At 41.9% G+C, this 22879-nt stretch overlaps 1 protein-coding gene across 2 annotated transcripts in view; it reads left to right on the top strand.

The window, feature by feature from the left end:
* DOP1B (DOP1 leucine zipper like protein B) overlaps nucleotides 1-22879 on the top strand; it is a 44660-nt gene that overhangs the window by 4675 nt on the left and 17106 nt on the right. For both annotated transcript variants that reach the window (XM_056511863.1, XM_056511780.1), the window contains exons 3-17: nucleotides 5023-5204; nucleotides 5355-5525; nucleotides 7051-7240; nucleotides 7774-7872; nucleotides 9029-9152; nucleotides 9654-9754; nucleotides 10158-10272; nucleotides 12152-12272; nucleotides 12709-12828; nucleotides 13379-13484; nucleotides 13563-13754; nucleotides 14804-15488; nucleotides 17162-17430; nucleotides 17600-17752; nucleotides 18329-18429. In XM_056511863.1, the coding sequence (XP_056367838.1) occupies nucleotides 5023-5204; nucleotides 5355-5525; nucleotides 7051-7240; nucleotides 7774-7872; nucleotides 9029-9152; nucleotides 9654-9754; nucleotides 10158-10272; nucleotides 12152-12272; nucleotides 12709-12828; nucleotides 13379-13484; nucleotides 13563-13754; nucleotides 14804-15488; nucleotides 17162-17430; nucleotides 17600-17752; nucleotides 18329-18429 (2729 nt within the window). The remainder of the gene's footprint in view (nucleotides 1-5022; nucleotides 5205-5354; nucleotides 5526-7050; nucleotides 7241-7773; nucleotides 7873-9028; nucleotides 9153-9653; nucleotides 9755-10157; nucleotides 10273-12151; nucleotides 12273-12708; nucleotides 12829-13378; nucleotides 13485-13562; nucleotides 13755-14803; nucleotides 15489-17161; nucleotides 17431-17599; nucleotides 17753-18328; nucleotides 18430-22879) is intronic.

Below are 22879 nucleotides of genomic sequence, written 5' to 3'. Positions count from 1 at the left end.
GAGCTTGTTTTTGAGTTTCTCTGTTGCTTCTACAGCTCCAAATATTATTTTCTTGTGGAACCAGGGAAGCAACATCTGAATGCTCAGATCTGCAGAGATTTTATTTTATCATTTAAGGGAGATGAGCTTTATGTGACTTGACAGGACTTGAGCACAGACAGCTTCACCTGGAATTGCTCTTAGACAGGCAGAGGAATAAAGGGGTTTATTTTCTTGTTTTGTGACTCATCTCTTGCTTAAAGTAGGTCAGAGGATTGTTCTCCTAAGATTGTGTTTGTTCCTCATGGCTTCTATGGGGAGCCTGAGGAGTTACTGCAGTTTTACCCATTTTTTGGGGGCTGTTTTTTGGGTTTCTGAGGTCAGGAGAAAAGAATCTGCCCTTCAGACTTACAAATCACCAGTTGTGATTTATGATCATGAGAGAATTGGCAGAATTTGCTCATTTATTTTACACCCCACACTTATAAGGGTTATCTTGGGGGTTATTTTGAATAATGTAGGTAGAATAGATCATTATGGGAAATGAGAAACAGTGGAAAGTAATATTTTAAATAGGAATATAAATGGGCAGATGCAGACAGGTGGATGAAACAGGCTGTAAATATGGATATCAGTGTTTTAAAGAGGTTTTAGCTTCATTTTCAGTGAGAAATCACTTTCATACTTTGATAAAAAAGCTGCTGGGGTGGAGGGATGTTGCTTTTTAAACTTAAAAATAGCTGGTGGTTGAGTACAGGTAGATTTATCAATGAAACAAATGCTTTTAATATTGTTTTTATATCTAAAATGCATGTCACTGCAAATATATAGCAAATATATATAAAATATATATAAAATATTTATGTGTGGGGAACTTCAGGCAAGTAAGAGGATAAAAATATGATGAAGTTAGGAAAATCCAAATGAACAATCTGCATAAGAGGTTTTTTATCCAGATTATAGATATGTGTTTTCCATAAATTTCAACTCTGAGGATAGGCAAGTAGTAGATAAGTGGCAAAATGAAGAACTGAGGAATAGAAAATATTGGATTTTGATGATCTTTAAGGTCCCTTCCAACCCAATCCAATCAGGAATTCTAGTATTATTTACTCTACAAGAGCACTTTCCAACTGCTTTTTATCCTTGGGTATAACACAACTCTGTAAATCCAAGTTTTAATCTTTACTTTGCACTTTCAAAGTGATTTTTTTTTTTTAAAAAATCGAACTACCAACAGAAAATCAATCTGGGACTTTTTGGTTCTGAAGGTTTTTCTTGCCTCAAAAAACTTTGAGGTGAAGCTGATCTCACCCAAATCTTTGTTCTGTTGGGAGGGGAAAGGAAAACAAAGCCCAGAAGTCCTTGCAGCTGCACAGTCATTGAACAGCAACACTCAGTGTCACAATCTGGCTGCTCTTGAGGGAGAGAAGAGGAGGATTCTTCTGAAAAGGGATTTAATGAGTGCAGCCATTAATTAACCACTTGCTTCATATAAAAACTCAGACATCCAGGGCTTTATACCAACTGCTGGCTCAGTTTATGCTGAAGACAAATCTTATTTTTACTTTTGAGAAGTTCCTTTATTTTTTTTTATTTTTATTTTTTTTTTAATGGACAAGTGCAATGTGCAAGATTGAGGATATTTTATACACCTTTGTCCCCCTTTTTTAATACAACTTCACCTCATGCTTTCCTTACAACCACTTATAAAATTAATTCTCCCACTTTAAAATTAATTCTATTGATGGTATTTCTATGGATGCTGCAGCTCTGTTTAGAATTTTTTTTTTAACTTGGAAAATGAATCAGTGGAAAATAGAATCACAGGTTCTTCTTCTCCCCCTCTCCTCACAACCACTTGTTTAAAAAAGAATCATGATATCCTATTTGAAGATAATCTTAGAAATTGATGCTGCCTTTTCCTGGAATTCTAGTGATGGAAATAAAAATATTTACTTGATTTGCATGGAGTTTTTGCCATTATTTTTAACAGATTTCTAGTGCAGAAAGAACTAAACCTGGAACTGAGGAGATGCAAATATTTCTCTGTGTATGTGGTTTAATTTTAAGGCACATGCCAAAAATAGCAAGTTTTCCTTTTGTAGACAATTCTGTATTTTTAGAGCCCAATTTCAGAGAAATTCTGAGCATCCTTAGGTGTTAATGTTGGAAAAAAGGTGTGGGATGAGATCTTGATTTTATTCACCTCTACCAATAATTCCATCATTCCTGGATCCTGATTCTTTGTTCTTTTTTCCCTTTAAAGCTCAGGATATTTAAAAATCCAACTTCTCAACTTTGCCTGTGAGCTCAAGGAGATGAATTAGCATTTACAAATCTGTCTGTTATCACCTCACTCTTATTTCAGTGAACACTTGGAGATCCCTCTGCTAATTATTGCCTTTCAAACCTTTTCAAATCCTTGGCTCTGCAATTTTGGGGAAGCTGAGAAGAACCTGAACCTTGCAGCAAAGCAGCAGCCAGGATTTGCTGGGAGGGCTCTGGGGGCAAGCACAGCTTTCCAAAATGTTGGAATGGGCTTTAAAATCCCTGAATGTGCTGGGAGATCAGGGAAAAGGGGGAATTTTTAATAAGATGGGATATTGGGATGGAATTGCTGGTTGGGAGGGTGGGGAGACCCTGGCACAGAGAAGCTGAGGATCCCTGGAAGTGTCCAAGGGTATTTTGGGTGGGGTTTGGAGCATCCTGGTGTTGGATCCCAAAAACTTGGGATTTTTGAGCTTTCTGTGCTTTCTAACACTAATACCCTGGAGAACTCTGCTTTGGACCTGAGGCCTTGGAGAAGCTTCCAAATGTGAGTGATGGAGATAAAATCACTATGTGTAGTTAAATACAAGTGTGTGATTTCACATGGTGAAGGTTTGGAATTTGGTTTTTTAGAATATAGCAGTAGGTATGGGGGAAAATGGAGGATTTTGGGTGTTTTCTCTGTCTTCTCTCTTCTCCATGATTTCAGGCTGGAGTTTTTGGTTGGACAGTCAGTGCTGCACTGCAGGTCACAGGTGTTTGGTTATTGGGTCAAAAATATAAATAATAGAGGTGTTAGTTCTTTATTGGACTTTATTCAGCTTTAAAAGACCTTGTAACTCACTGGGTTCAGCTCCATTTTCTCACTTTTAGCTGGTAGCTGGAAGTGTTGCTGAACTCTCTGTATTTCAGATAAGATTTAATAAACAACTGAGCCCAAACATGAGAAAATTCATCTCCTTTGTGTTTTTTCTGAGTGAAGGCAGAAGAAAATGAAAACAAACCACTAATTAAGTGGTGCAATTAACCCATTACACCCTGGGATAGTGGAATACAGTCCCTGGATGATCTATAAAATCCCTTCCAAACCATTCCATGATTTTAAATATTCACTTTATCTCTCCCTAATGTTTGGGAGAATTCCTATTTCCTTCAAATCCTTAGGAAATGTTGGAGCCAAACCAGGGATTTGCTGAGGGGCCTTTATTTCTGTGGTGGAGCTGATTCTCTGTGTAATAAACACTGAATGTTTCTATTTTCTGCCTGGTTGATATTTCAATTGGAATATTAAAATGGTATTTGTTCAGTCTCAACACTGAGAGGGAAAATATTTACCACTTTTTTTTTTTTTTGTAATTAACTCCATTTATAGCTATAAATATACAGAGAGGGTGTGGGCAAATACATGCCAAGCAATATAAATAGAAAGTTTCAAAGTCCAGCTTTCCAGAAATCTTCAAAGTTCTTACAACTCTTAAGGATTTTAATGTTGGAATAATATTCCTCATGTAACACGTGGGTAAATGTTTCAAATATCAAATGTATAAAACAGATAACTGCACAAATAGATGAAATAATGTTTTATTTTTAGATTCTGGTTTTTTATCATCCATTAAATGCAGCTCTGCCCGTGCTGGGGGAGGGAAGGAAGGAAAGGAGGTGGCTCTAAGTGACATCTGTGTGACATTTCTGTTTGCTGCTGTTATAAACTCTCAACCTATTTTTTTTCATCTCAAGTAAATATCCTGCCAGTTGTTCTTCCTAAAAGGTGTGGATTTTATCTCTCCCCTTCCTGCTGAGGAGTGCTCAGGGTTAAATCTGATAATAAATAATAAACCTGGTTTAGGTTTATTCCAGGAAGGGTTATTCCACTTTCTGCTGCTTTTCCAAGCAAAATAGAAGAAAATTAAGTTGAAAATAATTCCATAGGACAAGACCATGATTTAATTTTGGGAAGAGACAAGAATTTGCCTGATCCTGAAAATATCCCAAATGTCCAAGTGCTCTGGAACATCTGTTTGTGTTTGCACATTGAGCAAAGCCTGAAGTGCCCTTGGCTTGCAGATTTTCTTATGTATTAAAACTTATTTATTTCCCTGCTGAAATGCTCTGGTGGCTCAAGGAAAGGAGTTCTCTTTCCCAGGAAGGGAGACACAGTTTTTCCTAAAACCTGGCCCAGCAACAAATTTTATTTAAATATTTCCTGTCCTAAACATCTTTTAGTTGTACAAGACTGCAGTGAGTTATTGAATGCAGCCACAGAGAATTCCAGATCAGAGGGGTTTGTCCCATTTCATCATCTCTGCTTTGGTGGAAAGGTTTTGTTTGGAAAAGTTTTCCAGGGAATTTCCTCATCCCTGGAAGTGTCCCAGGCCTGGGACAGTGGGAGGTGTTGGAACAGGAGGATCTTTAAGGTGTCTTCCAGCCCATTCCATGATTCCATACATGAAGTGAGAATTGATGAGGAAAGATGAATCTTTAATTCTTTCTTTATTCCCTAAAAGCTGAGATTTTCCTGTCCCTTCCCTTTTCCCCCTGGAGATGGGATAAGGATGCCCTGTCCCAATTCTATTCTTTTATTTCCTTTTCCCTCCTCTAAGCAAACTCAGACCAGTTTAAATTTTTCAAATAAAAACTCAGCTACAGATTCTACAACAAAATGCAGTTAGGATTAAAACTCTTCTCAATATTCTCCTCAACCTTTAACAAACAACCATTAGATACTTTATATTTCACATTATAACTATTTCTTCTCGTCTCCTTTCTCCCCAGGCTCTGCAGAGTAACCTGAAATATTCTCTGCTGCCCAGAAGATTGATCATCAGTAAAAGATTATCCCAGTGCTTGCACCCAGCCCTGCCCAGTGGGGTGCACTTAAAGGCTTTAGAAACCTATGAAATAATCTTTAAAATCATTGGCACAAAATGGCTTGCCAAGGATTTATTCTTGTACAGGTAATTTGAATTTTTTTCTTTTTCTAAGGCACAAAACAGCTCATCAGGGATCTTTTTTGTACAGATAATTTGGAATTTTTTTTTTCTAAGGTATAACCACCTCAATCTATTTTAATTAACTCTTATTTTTTCTTTCTTTTGGATTCAAAGCTCTGGTTTGTTCCCTCTGCTGGCAAATGCAGCAATGTCAGTGAGACCTGTTCTCCTTGGTTTGTATGAGAAATATTTTCTCCCTCTCCAAAAATCCCTCCTACCTGGTCTCCAGGCCTTTGTGATTGGGCTGCTGCCTGGCTTGGAAGAAGGATCAGAAATTTATGACAGGTAATATGAATTATTCCATATTCATTGAAGCAATATCCAGGATTTTGATTTTCTAGGGAATTCTCAAGAAATTTCTGTCAGATTGCTATAAATAAAAGAGCTTCTAGAGGGGGATGAATGGGGGCACCTGGAAAGATGTTGAAGTACAAAAAAAATCTTTCCCCTCTATTTTCATCCCAGTAGAAGAGAAGAGGGAAAGGAGAGTTAGAAAAAAAAGAGAAGGAGGGTTAAAAAGGAGAAGAGGAGAAGGAGGGTTAAAAAAAAGAGAAGAGGAAAAAGAGGATTAAAAAAAGAGAAGAGGAAAAGGAGGGTTAAAAATAGAAATGCTGAGAGAAAAAAATAAAAAATTTCTTGAAGTTCCTCTGACTCCTAAATAATTCACCTGACTCCCCAAACCACTGCTCTGGAAATAAATTCTGTTTGAATTCTGTAACATGAGAGAGCAGCAGAATTCTTTCCAATATTTTTGTATCATCTGATAAAAATATGGGGCAGAGACTTAATGGAGCTGCAGATGAACTTCCAGTATCTGACTTCTGGTTTTGCACCTTTTTTCCCTATTTTTAGTGGCATCATTTTCCTCTTGGCCTTGAAGAAACAAAACCTGACAGGATCTGATGTATATTTCATCAATCTTGGGAAATATTTATGTTAAAATTAATTGAATGGGGTTTTTATGGGAAATACCAATACCAATTTCCATGAGGGAGTTTTTCTTTTATTTACTCATTGCAATAATTCTGTTTTAAGAATATGTTGTCAGAAGATGTGTTAGGTTAATTTTTAATTATAAGGTTTTCAGAACCTTCAATATTGAGGACTAAAATGAATCCAGCTCCTGCTGTTCCTGAAAGTGAACAAAGTGCTGAGGTTGTGCTTCAGCCTGGACACATTTCCAGCTCCAAATTTCCCTGACTTTGTGCACTCACACAAAAAATAGAAAACTGCTTTGAGGGATTTTTTTATAAAGAAATGGAAAGAAATCACACTGGGAGGGTGTTTCCTCCTCTTTTTTTCCTCTTTTCTCAATCTTGCATTCATCATGTGAGGTTTTAATTCCTCCTTTGTGGTAAAATACCAATACTTCACACCTCTTGTTTTTCTTCATCCAGTGCCTTAAAAATTAACCCTGTTGGTTTGAAAACAGGAATTTTTAGGATAAAAATTCAGCTCCCAGCCTGATAAAATTTGCTTTCTGACTTCCAATTTAGCTTTTCACACCTCTGGCCATAAACATTCTGCAGTCAGAGGTGCTGCAGTTGTTTGGTCAGAATTAAATATTTGTAGATATTTCAGTGTGTGAACAGAGACTTTGTTTTAGTGACAAAGAATTGAGTGGGTTTGATTATTTTTGCAGAGTGAGATTCATCCATCACCACCTGGGATAGGGAAAGTTTCTGGGATAAAAGGAAATACTGATAACACAAAGCTGCAAAACATCAAATGAATTATGTCAGCTGTCTATAATTCCATTTCTGTGGTATAAATCACTAATAAAGGTTTTTTTTTTTCTGTCTGTGTGCAGGACAGATGCTCTGCTGGTGAAGCTGTCCCTGCTGATGGGGCAGGAGGTGTTTTATGGGGCTCTCTGGGGCAGTGTCCTGGGCAGCCCCTCCATCAGGCTCCCTGCTTCCCTCTTTGTTGTCAGCCACATCAACAGGGAACTCTCTGGCAAACAGCAGAAATTCATGCTTGGCACTGATTATAAACTCACAGTAAGTTCATTTTACACCCCATAATCCCACCCTTCTCCATCAAATCCTAATCAAATTAGGATGGCATGCAATTAAAATTATTTTGAGAGGAGAGGCTGAAATGTCCCTGCTCTGAAATTGCTTCATCCAGTTAAATTGAAGAGCAGATTTTCTGGTTTCAGTGTTTAATGGGCAGGTCCCAAAGTGTTTGCTGTTCTGAAATTTTTATCTTTCCAGTAAAATGAAAATCTTCTGTAGGGAGAAATTCATGTTGAGTGATGGAATAAGTGTGAGGCTAATTAAAGTAATATCTGCATTTTGAGAGGTTTTAATCTTGTAACTCTGGGACATTCTGTACTGTTACAAACCCAATATTAACAACTCTTTTAATATCCACAAAAATTTGTTTTAACTCAATTTGGGTGAAGGAGTTAAATTATAATTATCCTCTTATTCAAACAAAATACTGTTCACAGGTAGCCACATTTTCTTCCTTCTCTTCCTTGATTATGTGATAGCAAAATCAAATTAAATGTTGTGTTTTCCTTTTCCAGATAAAATCTTTGTGTGTGTCAGTGCTGGATTCCAATGTCCTTGTGCAGAGGAACACCCTGGAAGCAATCCTCTTCTTTTTCCCATTTTATACAGCTTTGGTAAGGGGATTATTATGGGATTGTCCCATGGGAGGTGTGTTCTGTGCAAGCAGCCCAGCTCCCACCTCTGTTATTGCCAAATGGCTGAATTTTCAACCTCCAAAATCCAGGAATTTTGGGGCTTTTTTGTGCCACATCAGTTTGAGGAGTGGAGGAGACTTTGCTGATTCTCAGAGTCTTTACAGCTTCCATGGCTGAAGAAATGATGTCACAGGAGCTTTTGGGGGATATTTGGGATGTGCTTGAAGTATTCAGGCCTGAGCAGATCATGAGGAAAAAAATAAATTTATTCAAGTAAGATTTTAGAATTTAGAATTGTCCACATGAAGTTATTTCTGGTGAAGAGCAGGGAAGAAAAATCTTACTTAAAATGAAAGTTGCTCCCATTGTTTCCTCACCTGCCTGTAGGCAGTGTTTAGGATGGAGGAAGGATTTTTAAGTCTTTAGGAGAAGAGAAGCTTTGAGATGAGCTCAGGGTGGCCTTGCAGGGCCTGAAGGAGCTGCAGGAAACATGGAGAGAGACAATTGCCAAGGGCTGGAGGGACAGGACACAGGGAATGGAGGGACAGGACCCAGGGAATGGAGGGACAGGACACAGGGAATGGAGGGACAGACACAGGGAATGGAGGGACAGGACACAGGGAATGGAGGGACAGGACACAGGGAATGGAGGGACAGGACACAGGGAATGGAGGGACAGGACACAGGGAATGGCTTCAAACTGAAAGATTGTAGGGTTAGGTGGGATATTGGGGAAAAATTCATCCTTGGGAGGTTGGAGAGAGGCTGGGATGGAATTCCCAGAGCAGCTGTGGCTGCCCCTGGATCCCTGGAATGTTCAGTTCCAGGCTGGACACTGGGGCTGGAGCAGCCTGGGACAGTGGGAGGTGTCCCTGCCATGCATGGGGTGGAATTGGATCTTTAAGATCCCTCCCATCCCAACCCATCCTGTGCCTCCATGATCCCACTTTTCTCAGATCCCTTAAGATTGTGTCACATTTTTTGCCATTTTTAGCACACAAACCATTTTCCTGTTGATGCTTTGTTACCTTTTTCCCAAAACATGAATGTTCCCTGTTCAAAACCCCAACCCATCCCTAATTTGACTCCTTTCAGTGCTCACCAACAGCTGACAAATCTTTATTTTCCTCCCTAGGACTGTGAGGAAAGCACCATCCTGCTAAGAAGGGCTGATCTGGTTTACATCCTGTCAGCAGCCACCCAGACACTGCTGAGGAGAGACATGTCCCTCAACAGGAGACTGTATGCATGGCTGCTAGGTACTGGGCAAAATCCAGGGATTTTCAATGTTCTGGATACTTCAGAGCAAAAAAAAAAAAAAATCACTGTTTAAAATGTAACTAGACTTGTTTAGCTGTTATTGAGTGATGATAAAGTAAAGTGATGTTTATTTGCTATTTATTAAGTGACTTAATACAATTAAATGTTTGGCAAACAGGGCTTCTCTTAGAGGTGAGTTTATTTCTCTCTGAATCCCAGGGTATCTGATCAATTCTGGTTTCACCCACAGCTTGTTTTGAAGTGGTTCAGTGGATTAAAAAGACTAAAATTTACTATTTTAACCTGATTTTTCTGGAAGAAATAGTGATTCCCACTGTGTTTGGCCTTGGTTTTGATTTCTGTGTTGTGCTGAACATCTGGATGCTCTCAAACTGGGACCTGTGGGCTGTTGAAATGCAAAAGATGAAAAATGAAGTGTAAATTCAATATAAACCCCTGAGTGCTCTGTGTCAGCTCCTCCTGCCTCTGTTTTCTTGCAGGCTCTGATATCAAAGGTGGCACTTTTGCTCCAGACTCCACCACTTCTGAAGACCATGCTGTTTATTTCTTTGCAAAATACTCTAAAGATCTTTTGGTTGAGGTTGGTGTTAATTTTATACAGATATATTCCAGATAAATTCATGATCCAACTGTGTCCAGAATTATTCCAGATATTGGTTTGTCCTTCTCTCTCTATTCCTATGGATCCATTTCCCTCTCTCTCAAAGCCTCTGTGCTGTATTTATCCCAATATTGAGTTGCTTATGGAATCTTAGGAAACCACAGGGAAGCATCTTGGCTGAAGTACCTGAATTATTTAAAAATAAGATCAGCCCTTGAGTAGAGATGATGGGAAGATGGAATTGATTTGTTTACCCTGGATGGAAAACTGGAGTTCATTTGGAGTCAATCCTAAACAAAATCAAATTTAGAAACATTTCAGCCTTTTATAAGATGTCAGTCTATCTCTGATGGATAACACTGTGATGTTTTCCTTTTCCTAGAGTTTGATTGTGATTCTGCATCAGAAATTCCCAGAGTCTGACCCAGAGGAGCAGCACCAGGCTTACCTCAAACCCTTCAGGATCCTCATCAGCCTCCTGGACAAACCTGAAATAGGTAAAGTGTCTGCCCCAAACCTGCGTAGGACTTAACAAAACCTGCACAATCTTAATCCTGACTCTTGTGTGGGAGTGTGCAGGAGGCTGTTCCTTGCCTTGGCCCTGCTCTGGAACAAATTCCCTCCCCAGATTCTCTCTGGCTGCCCCACAGAGCCCTGCAGAGCATGGTTGGATCCCAGGGAGGGAAATGCAAATCTGTGCCCTGCTGTAGGGTCAGCACAACCCAGGCTGGAGGTTGTGCCAACCCCAACCCCACAGGCTGAGGACAAAGAGTCCTGAGAGCTGCTCAAGCAGGAAAATCCCTGGGGGTGCTGGTGCCAGGGCTGGACACGAGCCCAGGGGTGCCCAGGTGGGCAGGAGGCCCCTGGCAGCTGGGCTGGCTCAGGAATTGTGTGTCCAGCAGGAGCAGGGCAGGGATTGTCCCTCTGTGCTGGCACTGAGAGCCCCTCGAGGGCTGTGTCCAGCTGTGGCTCCTGCAGGAGAGCCCTGGAGGGGCTGGAGGTGTCCAGGGCAGGGCCAGAGCTGGGGAAGGGGCTGAGGGAGCTGGGAAGGGGCTCAGGCTGGAGAAAAGGAGGCTCAGGGGGGACCTTGTGGCTCTGCACAACTCCCTGACAGGAGGGGCAGGGAAAGGAGGAGAGGAAATGGCCTCAAATGGCACCAGGGCAGGCTCAGGGTGGAGATTGGGAAAGAAAATGTCCCTGGCAGAGTGGTCAGGATTGGGATGAGCTGCCCAGGGAGGTTTGCAGTCACTGTCTGGGGGAGTGCTCAGGACAGGCTGGATGTGGCCCTTGGGGACAGGCTTGGGGTGATGCTGGTGGCACTGGGGTGGCACTGGGGGATCCTGAGGGGCTCTGCCCACCTTGGTGATCCCATGAAATAAAAGCAAAAGGCACCTGCACACCCAGCAAACATTCAGGCTGCTCCAACTTACAACTCATCTGCTGCCAGCCTCAGCACCTTGAGGGCTGTGAGGAGTCTCCAGGATGGTCCCTCCCACCCAAAGGTCAGGTTCCTACAAAGCCAAAGGGATCAGGTCAAGTTCAGGTGAGCTTTAGTGACAGCTTTCTTCCTCAGACACATCAGCCATGCAAGATCTCCAGTTTTAACAGTGCTGTTTACAACTTCTCCATCTCTCCCAGTGAGTTTGCTAAAAAACAATTAATTCTATTGTTTTTTCTGGATTTTTATATTAGAAGCAAAATTTGACTCCCAGAAAAACAGAATAAAAATCTCACCAGGAAACAAAAAAATGCTGTGTCTATGCAGCAGCACAAGGTTGAGGCTCCTTATTTCAAGAGCAAATTCACCTTTCTGCACTAAAGAATTAAACCGAAGTGACTTGACAAGTTTTCTAAAATATTTTGGGTGGGGAGTGATGCTGCCAAAGAGGCTGTTTTTGTTATAAATGTATTGATTAATCTAATTTAGAAAGTAAATGAGAGACATTGCCCTACTGGATGTGTTGCTTGGCTGCCTGACAACCTGCATTAATCCAAAGTACAGATAAAGGGATAATAAATCCCTTTTAAATCAGGGATATTTAGCTAAACTGCATTATCCAGTTTAATCTTTCCAGTCAGCAGTAAAGTTTGACTCCTTGAGCCTTAAGCCATTAAGACTTGCACTTCCTTTAGAAATGGATTTAACAGTGCAACAATTATTTAAAGGTATCAAATCAAACATAACAAACTTTAAACTTTTCTGCTGTTCTTAGCCACTTAAACTTTACATTTTTGTTTTTAAAAGCACTTACTGCAATGCTTTATGCACTACTTTTTTTTTTTTTTAGTTATTCCAAGTTTAGGGCACTGAAATGATTATGTTTTTCCCCTCCTTTGTAGACAACTCCTGGATTCTTTTTTCCCCTTTCCTTGCAGGGCCACAGGTTGTTGGGGATCTGTTCCTGGAAGTTCTTAGAGCTTTTTATGCCTACTGCAAAGCCACCCTGGGTTCTGATCTCAAACTCAGCTACAATCAAAGTGGCAACACCCTGGCAAGGTATGAAAAACTTCCAGCTCTGAGCTGAAACTGGATCTTTTTTTTTAAAGCTAAATGGTTAAAATGAAAGAGTTTAATGAAGTTTTGGGTTGTAACAAAGGGACTTGCTGGAAAGAGGATGAATTTTTTTTCTCTGGCTTCCCCTTTCCCCATACATAATAAATTTCTCTTGGGTTAGCAGAGAAGAAATGGAGTTTGCTGCATGTGATGGGTGTTGAGTAACCACAGTGACACCAGGCTGCTGACAGAGCTCAGCCTTGTGATTTCCATCATCTGAAAGATGCTCCAGCTATTCCAGATTGATTTGGTCTTTGATTAAAAATAAAAAATAATAAGTTTTAAAAATTTTTTAGGCTCGTAGAGAAAGGGGAAAGAGATTTTAGAGTCCAGCAGCTCACTGACATCTGCTTTCCTTTTCCTTTTGTTTCCCTTTCAGTGCAATCAAAGAGAACAAAAATGCTTCAGAAATTGTCAAAACAGTGAATTTGTTGATCACATCCTTAAGCACTGATTTCCTCTGGGATTACCTGACCAAATGCTTTGAAGATTGTTTCAGGTGTTTATGTTGTGCTCTCAAAAATGCCACTTCAGAGCTGTGTGTTCATGATAATAATATTTACTGAAGCTTTTAAGGGACATCACACATGGTAGAACCAGCCAGATCTGTAAGTTGGGTCCACAGATAATTCAGGAATGCAACCAGGTAAACAATTGGAAATTTCAACTGGGAACAAAAGAAATTCCTTTCAAATCAACAGAAGAAGGAAAAAGAGTTGGGAGGGGAGGTGGAGAGGCTTTTATAGAAAAAAATTATGGTACTAAACTGGATTTAAGGTTTCTTCCAACCCTCTGATTCTATGATATCTCTCTTTTTATCATTTTCTCACTCTAAGAAGGAAGATTCTGCAGTCTGAAAATCAGCAGCTCTTCTTCATACCACACAGAGCTGAGGTTGTTTTGACAGAATATTTTCTCCTGCTGTGTTAGAAGCCCTTTGCCTCAGAGCTGTTCAGTATTTTAATGCTGATTTTAATGAAGCTTTTTGCTTGTAACCAGAATTTTGCCATGAGAAAAAACCTTATCTAAGAATGTTTCTCTCACTCCAGAAACAAATCCACAGGGATGAGGTATCCTCTGGAAAATGTGAGCACTCCTCCTACCATCTCAGAGCTCTGCACACTGCTGGTGTTCCTGCTGGATGTGATCCCTTTGGTAAGACTGGCTTTGGCAGTCACTGCTCAGGGATGATGGCATGGAATAACTCCTTTAAACATTCCTTTTTTATTTCAGGAGCTCTACTCAGAAGTGCAGACTCAATACCTGCCCCAGATGCTCAGTTACATGGTGCAGTCTCTGCTGGAAAACATGGAAGTGTTGGGACTGCCAGAACTCACTCATGCCTTAAAAACCTGTTTTAAGGTGCTCAGCAAGGTGCAAATGCCCCCTTCCTACCTGGACATGGAGACAGGGAGTGCCAATGGGGTAGGTGATTTTCAACCCCTCAGAGATGGGTAAAACCCTGTAAAACTCTTGGTTTCAATAATTTTGGGACAGGATAAAAAAATGCTAATTCTCCTTCAGTCTAGACGACAATTGCAGGAAAGATGGAGAGAGACAATTTCCAAGAGATGGAGGGACAGGGAATGGCTTCAAACTAAAAGATTGTAGGGTTAGATGGGATATTGGGAAGGAATTAATCATTGGGAGGGTGGGGAGAGGCTGGGATGGAATTCCCAGAGCAGCTGTGGCTGCCCTGGATCCCTGGCAGTGCCCAAGGCCAGCTTGGAAAAGGTTTGAAACACTCTGGTTCAGTGGGAGGTGTCCCTGCCATGGCAGGAGTGGCACTGGATCATTTCTAAGATCCCTTCCAACCCAAACCTATAATTTTATGAAATTTTTAAGTACAACAATAAAGATTTTTTGAAACTTCCTTTCTTTGGCTCCTGCAGAGCACTCTAATCCCTTGTTACTCTCACTGGGTGTTTAATTTTGGGCTGTTTAAATTATTTGTGGCACTGAAGGGGGTTTAGTTTTGTCTACCCCTGAAAAAGATGGGACCTAAAAGGTTTTGGAAACAGAATGCAGTAGCTAAAAACTGGAGTTGCCAAATGCAGCCCAGCTTTACAGCTGGTTAGGTCTGCAGGGCTCTCAATTAATATTTCAGTGGAACACAATGGGGCATTGTTGGTGTGCAAAGGACCATGCTGAAGAATGAGGAATAAATGGGATAAAGCAACCCCATGAGCACAGCCTGCCAAAATGTGCCAGCAGAACAAATACCTGCATTTGAGCAGAAATAATGCAGCAGATGGAGCACTGCTCTGGGGGGAACACATCCCTCTGTTTGATGAGGCAGTGTGTGAGCTTTATACAGATATTTGTTGGGGTTTAAATGCAGCTGTTTATAAACAACTGTGATCCTGGAACTGGAAATCACAAACTGGAATTTTTCCTTTTTCTCTCATTGCTGCTCTCCAAGTGAAATCTCTGTTGGCAGTGCTACATTAACCACATCCCTGTTGCTGTTGCAGAGCCCAGTGCCAAAGGAAGATGTGGACATGACCCTGGAGACCAAATCTGTGCTGCAGGAGGAGGAGGAGGCTCCATTCCCTCCCCTCAAGTCAGAGGACAGTGGCATTGGCCTGAGTGCCTCCTCCCCAGAGCTGTCCCAGCACCTGGGGGTGCCCACAGTGACCCTGGAGAGAGATGATGTCTGGAAAAAAGGAGGGAGCATCCAAAAAACTCTGTATTGCATCCAGGAGCTGGTTGCCAAGTTTTCCAGCAAATACATTTTTGGGGTGCAGCTCCAAGAAATGAGTCCTGAAGGAATTGCAACAATAAATCTGAGTGGGAAGGAGAAAAAGGAGAATGGCTACAGGTTACCTGAGGGTGGCAACAAGAAAAAGAGTCCCTGGGATGCCAAGCAAATCACTGTGCCCCAGGTGAAGCAGATGCTGTCAGAGCTGTTCTCAGCCAGGGGCTCCCCCTTCAGGAGCAAGAACTGCCCTGCTCTCCTCCCTGAGCACAGCTCTGCTCACAAAAAGGACAAGGAGGAGGAGGAGTGGGACCTGGAGCTGGTGTTGGGACCCCTCAGAGGTGACTGCAAGGAAGCTTTTTCTGCAGCCTGTCACCTGCTGCTGGACTGCACCACATTCCCAGTGTACCTGTCTGAGGAGGAGCTGGAGCACTTGTACCTCTCTCTGTTTCAGGGGCCTGGTAAGAAAAGCTTCCTTTCCTCATTTTTAGGATGTAAATAGTGACAGCTTGGCTGTTTTCAAGACCAGAGCCAGTAAAAACTCTTGGACAGGGCTGAAGGTAAATTGTGAATTAAAGCCTCACCCACTTCAGCATCTGGGGTGTGTCTGGCAGCTGAGATCTGCCAAGCTTTTTAAATTCAATATTTTTTTTTTTTTAATTCCACTAGAAAATTTGGAGCTGAAGGGATACAAAGATCTCCTGGCCTGTCCAGCCTTGCATGGTTCAGGATTTTCAGGATATCCATCCCTATTGTCCATAGGTTGTGTCCCCCAGAAAAAGATGTTTTAGAGGAAGATGGGTGTAGGTGGAAAATTTGAGCTCTAAACCATAAGAGAGGCAAAATAATCTCTTATCCCAAGCCCTCAGGATTCAAAGGAGTTCAAAGTAACAATAAGAAAAAATAAAGAATAAAATATAAAGAATATAAAATAAAGAATAAGTAGAAATATAAAAAATAAATAAATTAAATAAATTAAATTAAATAATAAAAATAAAATAAAGAATAAAATAAGTAAAAATAAGAGTAATTTTGTATAACTGGAGGGCCTGTTGGTTCTTGGATTTCCAGTTGATTCCTTAGCTTTAGCAGGAGCTGTTATTGGCCTGAAGGTTAACTCACAAATAGATTTGTGGGGAATGGAGAGGTGGGAAACTGGAAAATTGGGTTCTGTTCTTCACCTCACTCTATATTCCTGCTGTCTGATGATATTCCCATCATTTCCATGGCTGAGCATGGCATGGACATGGAATATTTCCATTGTTCCCTCAGGAAAAGATGGCTTGGATTGCTGTCAGCCACTTGGGTTATAAATTTATAATTCCTGAAATGAGGGAAGAGCATCCATGGATCCTGAGCTCTCTGGAGCTTGTGCCAATGGCAGCTGGAAAACAGAACAGCAGCTCTAAATAATGCTTGGGAATAAACATCAAGGGGAAGCAGAAATCCTGTGGATATTGGGGTCCTACAAGAGCTTTTAGCTGGGGCAAGTAGGGAAAACATGGAGAGGTTCCATCCCTGGGAATGTTCCAGGCCAGACTTGGAGCACCCTGGGATAGTGGAAGGTGTCCCTGCCACCCTCAAGGTCCCTTCCAACCCAAACCTTCTGTGATTCCATGAGCTGTCAGCCACTTCAGCTATAAATTTATCAATGCTGAAATGAGGAGTCTCAGTGCTCCTGGGAGAGCATCCATGGATCCTGAGCCCTCTGGAGTTTGTGCCAATGGCAGCTGGAAAACAGAACAGCAGCTCTAAATAATGGTTGGGAATAAACATCAAGGGGAAAGCAGAAATCCTGTGGGTATTGGGGTCCTACAGAATCCTGCAGGATCCTACAGAATCCTACAAGAGCTTTCTGCTGGGACTAGTAGGGAAAACATGGAGAGGTTGTGGCTGCCTCATCCTTAAAAATGTTCCAGGCCAGATTTGGATTTTTTTTATCCACCCTGGGATAGTGGAAGGTGTCCCTGCCATCCTCAAGGTCCCTTCCAACCACTCTGTGATTCCATGAGCTGTTGCTGGTGGCATCTGGGCAGTCATTTTGGTCCTGTGACCTTGCTTCAAGGATTTTTGGGAGTATGACCCCAACCCTGAGGTTGTTTCAAAGCCTTTCTGCCCCTTCCCTTGTGAGCAGGAGGTGATCCCAGCTTGCCCCTGTGGCTGAAGTCCTTGATGACAATCTGCTGCTGTGTCAATGACTGCTATGTGCAGAACGTGTCCATCTTCACCCTGCTGGAGGTCATCAACCACTCCCAGTCCCTGGCCCTGGTGATTGAGGACAGGATGAAGAGGTACAAAGTGTCTGGCCACAACCCTTTCCTTGGCAAGCTGCAGATGGTCACCCTTCCTCCCATTGCTCCTGCAGTCCTGAAGATGATCTCAGAGAAGACAGATTTCTACCAGGTGTCCATTTTCTTTTCCTTTTTTACTGCCCAGCTACATTGACCCTCTAATTTATAGAATCCTGGGATTCTGAGGCAATTTGGGAACAGGAAGCCAGGAAAGAAATGGCTTTTATTACTAATATAATTATTAATAGAATTCTGTTTAGTTGTTTGCTCTTTTTCCCTAGAGAGTTGCCTGTGTGCTCTGGAATCAGCTGAACAAAGAGACTCGGGAGCACCACATTGCCTGTGTGGAATTGTTCTACAGACTTCACTGCCTGGCTCCCTCAGCAAATATCTGTGAGGACATCATCTGCCAGGCCCTTCTGGATAGGGATAAAGTGAGTCCTGCATGTACTTAAACCTCTCCAGCATTCTGGAATTGTTCCAGTGCTTCCCAAATTCCTGCTGTTCCCTTCTCCATGTCTTCACTCCCATGCTTGTTGTGTTCTCCAAGAGTCTGACAGGCTCTGTCTGTGCTTTTACAATTCCCTGGGATTTGTTCAGCATGGGATTAGTGCTGGATTTAATCCCTGGATACAAAATCTATCACTAGATATTAGCTGCAGTTTTTAGTTCAAGCCCAAATCCTGTAGTTTTTATCAGTGTCACTTTATTTTAGTTTGATTTCCTAGTATTTGGTCTCACAATGAGCTGTATTTTAAGTGAGCCAGTTATTAATGATTTTCCTTCCCTCATATAATGACAGCACAGTTCTTTAACAGCTGACACTACATTTTCCATAATAAAACTTTAACCAGTCTTTGCTATTGTTTTCCTGCCCTGGAAATTTCCCAACATAAAAGTCTGCAAACCTTTATAAAGCTTTCCACCAATAACCACTGCCTGGATACCAATGTGTTCCCATTTTCATCCAATTTGGAAATCTCCCTAAATCTCCTTTTTTCCTTGCCAAGGGGACAAGGCTGGAAGCTCTGTTCAGATTCTCTGTCATGTGGCACCTGACCAGAGAGATCCAAGGCAGCAGAGTGACTTCCCACAATCGCTCCTTTGACAGGTATTTCCACTTCCATTTGCATTTTTATATTGAATTACATCATGTTTTATCCTCTCTTCTGAGAGGGGGAGGAGTTCTCTGCAGGGAAAGTAAAAAAATGAACAAAAGGAACATTTTCCACTTCCTTGGAGTTTATCTTTGCAGGGCATTCTGTGCATGCTGTGGGTTTTTTTGGGTGAAGGAAGTTGCTGTAAAAATAGAAAGAGCTTCATGAAGGAGGAGTAGCTTTTCTGGAGAGCAGATATTTTTAATCTTGGAGTGAATTAAATTTGCTTTCCAAAGAAAACAACACCAGCTCCTTGTAAAAATAAAAATCTTAGTTTAGTTTTACTTCCTATTGGATAAAATAAGATAAAAGTAAATAAATATGGGAAAGAACTTAAAAAGTGGGAGGATTTGTGTGGCCTTGCTTGTACAATTCCTGAACTCAGTCCAGGAAAAGCTGCTTGGGAACAGAGCTGAGCCACTGGCTGGTGCTTCCTTGAGCATGCTCTGGATGTGTTCCCTGCCAGGATTTTATTGTTTGATTTAACTTTTTTTTTGGGATTTCAGCTGTCCTTGGTGCTGGTGATGCCTTGGGCTGGCTCCCTAGAGCAGAGGACAGACAAAATTAAGAGAATAAAGTGGGGATTTATTAAAGGCCTTCAACAGATCCACCTTGGGCAGTCAGGAGCCTCCCAGAGGTTACACCCAGGATGGATGATGGTCATGAGTTTTTCACACAATTAAAAGTTTGGTCTATTGACATATCAGGGCTTAATCCTCCAATTACAGCTTCAGGTAATGAAGTTGTTTATCCCCAGCTTGCTCTCTCCCAATTCACTTTTGTCTGTACTTTGTGGGGCCTGAGGCTGTGGGGTGTCCTTGGATCTCAGGCCTAGAGGGATTATTTAGTCTGACCAAAATGTGAAGACAGTGATGCCTTGAGAGGCTGAGCTGGAACAGAGGCTGGATAGAATTAAAGGAATGAAGCAGGGATTTATTAAAAGATTTTAAAGGATTCACCTTGGGCAGTGCAAGAGCCTGGCTGGGGCTACACCCAGGATAGACCCTAGGTCACAAGTTTTCCCACTTTTATCAGTTTTGGCCCATTTCCATACTGGGGTTCATTGTCCAATTCCAGGCTCTGCAGTCCCACCCTCCCAGATTCTCTCCTCCATTCTCTCTGTTTGCACTTTTTGGGGCTGGAGCTGCAGCATGTCCTTGGTTCTGGGCTGGACAAGGATTATTTTGTGTGACTGAGCTGTGAGCAGAGCTTCTAACATTTTATATAAAAAGTTCAGAGTCACACACTAATGCAGTGCAGAATCTGGAAAATACAAAAGTTAAAACTTAGGCATGAACAGTAACTCACACTGTATAAGTGATGCCTTGGGGTTTAGCTTTTATATTTTTTTGGTGTATAGCTCTGAAACTTCATAATAGGTGATAGTGAGTCTCTTCACAGAGTGGTTGGACAGAACAATCCCTTTGTAGCTGGAGAACCAAGGACACCCAAAAAGCAGAAACAGCAGTGAGGGAAAAGGGGCAAACCAGGGGCTGAGACTTCATAGCCTGGGGCTGTGGGTGGGTAACTGAGCCCAATGTGTGGGTGAACCAAAACTGATAAAAGTGTAAAACTCATGACCAGGATCCATCTTGGGTTTGATTTGGGGGTAGCCCCAACCAAGGTTGAATCCTTTCAATAAATTCCTATTTTATCCTTTTGCTGTGTCCAGTCTCTGTTCCAGCTCAGCCTTTCCATCATCACAATGTCACAGTACACAGAGAGTCATGTGTAATAACAACAGTGACTTCTTGAGTGTGAGAAGCTAAAGAAGCACTTTATTAAAAAACTGAACCATATTTATAGTGTGGTTCCCAAGTCTCAAACAGGACAGTAATTCATTGGACAGTAGGAGAAAACATCTCCTGTCATGTACAACACAAAACTGTTTCTCAGTCAACACCAGGTGTTAATCTCTGTTTATTAATTCCTTTCTGTTTACCAGAAAGTTATCATCCTGGGAAAGGCTCAACCAGAGCTGAGAAGTTCTCTCAGCCTGGGAAAAAGCTTCCCAGCCTGAGAAAAAGTGCTCAGAACCTGAAAAAGGCCTGGCAAACTCTGCCTGGGCTTTCAGTGGTGTCCTCACACAAGGAGTTCAGAGCCATGCACTAATGCAGGATTGGGAAGAGATAAAACTAAACCCCTGAAGCCTCCCTGCTGTGTCCCTCAGTGTTGGAGTCTTTGGTGGAGGACAGTGGTCAGGACAAACTCAGGCACTCTCTGTATTCTGGTCTTGAAGTTTAATGTAAAGGGTGTGGGTGTACAGGGCCCTGCTGAGAGCTGCCAGCAGGAAAGAGAGCAGGGGGTTAGGAGTTCTAAGAGATAAGAGAGGGGGATGGTGTGAGAAGTAAGAGAGGTAAGTGAGACACAATAAATCTTCTATGTTGAATATTCTAATTTCCACTAACCAATCTAATACAAGATACAGATTCTCTAACATTTGCATGCTACCTATAGGAATCTCTATATTATCATGTTTTACTTCTTTCTTATCTCTAAACCTTACCTCTAAACCTTTCCTTGGAGAGGGTCTCTGCTGCCTCTTTGGTATTTGTGGCATTTGGCATTATCTAAACAAAGGAAGTGTTGATGTGGTCTCTTTAAGCCTGAGACCCCTCACTGCACATTTGGTGGTTTTAGAGTTCGTGTTTTTCCCACCTTGGGCACAGAAGAAGAGTCAGAAGCCATTTTCTGAGGTTTCCAAGGTTGTTTATTCTTTCTTCTCTAAGGAATTCTTTCTCTGACTAGCAAAGGTCTGTGTAGCACACTGATCAGAGGCACTCTGCCTTCCCAGAGGGCAGGTCTTATCTTTTATACTATAAATTATGTACTTGATGTTTACAATTATTTTCCAATACATGAGCCTTACATTGCCCTGCCCAGTTTTCTCCCAGACCAATCCAGAAGTGCCATCCTAATCCAAAAAGATGGACACCATGAAGAATAAAGACATACCACACCCAAAATCCTCCATCTTAGCTCTAAACTTCTTATCATAAACAATTCTAAAAATCAATTTATCTACCATCTAATTTATACTCTACTTATTTTTTGTGACTTGTAATTCTTCCTGCAATGATGGTAATTTTTTCCCAAGGACTAAAATCCATCCCACAGGTATCTTGGGTGCTGTGCCAAGGCCTCTGGGGTGTAGAAAATCCAGGGATGTTTCCAGGACTCCCACAGGAAGGAGGCCTTCAAACGTTCACATTGTTGCTCTCAGCCCCACAGTGGAAAACTGCTATCATTTCTATCTCACTTACGGTTTCAAAACCTTTTGCTAAGCACTCCTATTTATTGCTAAGGTTTTCCTGATCGATTTTCCACCCTCCAGGTCTCTGTTCATGGTGCTGGACAGCCTGACATGCTTCTGGTTTCAGAGTATTTTCTAAGCACTCCTATTTATTGAAAGGTTTTCCTGACTGACCTTTCCCACCCCCCAGGTCTCTGTTCGTGGTGCTGGACAGCCTGACATGCTTCTGGTTTCAGAATATTTTCTAAGCACTCCTGTTTATTGAAAGGTTTTCCTGACTGACCTTTCCCACCCCCCAGGTTTCTGTTCGTGGTGCTGGACAGCCTGACATGCTTCTGGTTTCAGAGTATTTTCTAAGCACTCCTATTTATTGCTCAGGTTTTCCTGATTGATTTTCCCACCCCCCAGGTCTCTGTTCGTGGTGCTGGACAGCCTGACATGCTTCTGGTTTCAGAGTATTTTCTAAGCACTCCTGTTTATTGCTCAGGTTTTCCTGACTGATCTTTCCCCCCAGGTCTCTGTTCGTGGTGCTGGACAGCCTGACATGCTTCTGGTTTCAGAGTATTTTCTAAGCACTCCTGTTTATTGCTCAGGTTTTCCTGATTGATTTCCCCCCAGGTCCCTGTTCGTGGTGCTGGACAGCCTGGCGTGCTTCTGGTTTCAGAGTATTTTCTAAGCACTCCTATTTATTGAAAGGTTTTCCTGATGTCCCCCCAGGTCCCTGTTCGTGGTGCTGGACAGCCTGACATGCTTCTGGTTTCAGAATATTTTCTAAGCACTCCTATTTATTGCTCAGGTTTTCCTGATTGATTTTCCCACCCCCCAGGTCCCTGTTCGTGGTGCTGGACAGCCTGACATGCTTCTGGTTTCAGAGTATTTTCTAAGCACTCCTATTTATTGAAAGGTTTTCCTGACTGACCTTTCCCGCCCCCCAGGTCCCTGTTCGTGGTGCTGGACAGCCTGACATGCTTCTGGTTTCAGAGTATTTTCTAAGCACTCCTATTTATTGAAAGGTTTTCCTGATGTCCCCCCAGGTCTCTGTTCGTGGTGCTGGACAGCCTGACATGCTTCTGGTTTCAGAGTATTTTCTAAGCACTCCTGTTTATTGAAAGGTTTTCCTGACTGACCTTTCCCCCCAGGTCCCTGTTCAT

The sequence above is a fragment of the Oenanthe melanoleuca genome, chromosome 1, assembly GCF_029582105.1.
Source record: "Oenanthe melanoleuca isolate GR-GAL-2019-014 chromosome 1, OMel1.0, whole genome shotgun sequence".
Classification (NCBI taxonomy): Eukaryota; Metazoa; Chordata; class Aves; order Passeriformes; family Muscicapidae; genus Oenanthe; species Oenanthe melanoleuca.
This window is presented reverse-complemented; position numbering and strand designations above follow the sequence as displayed.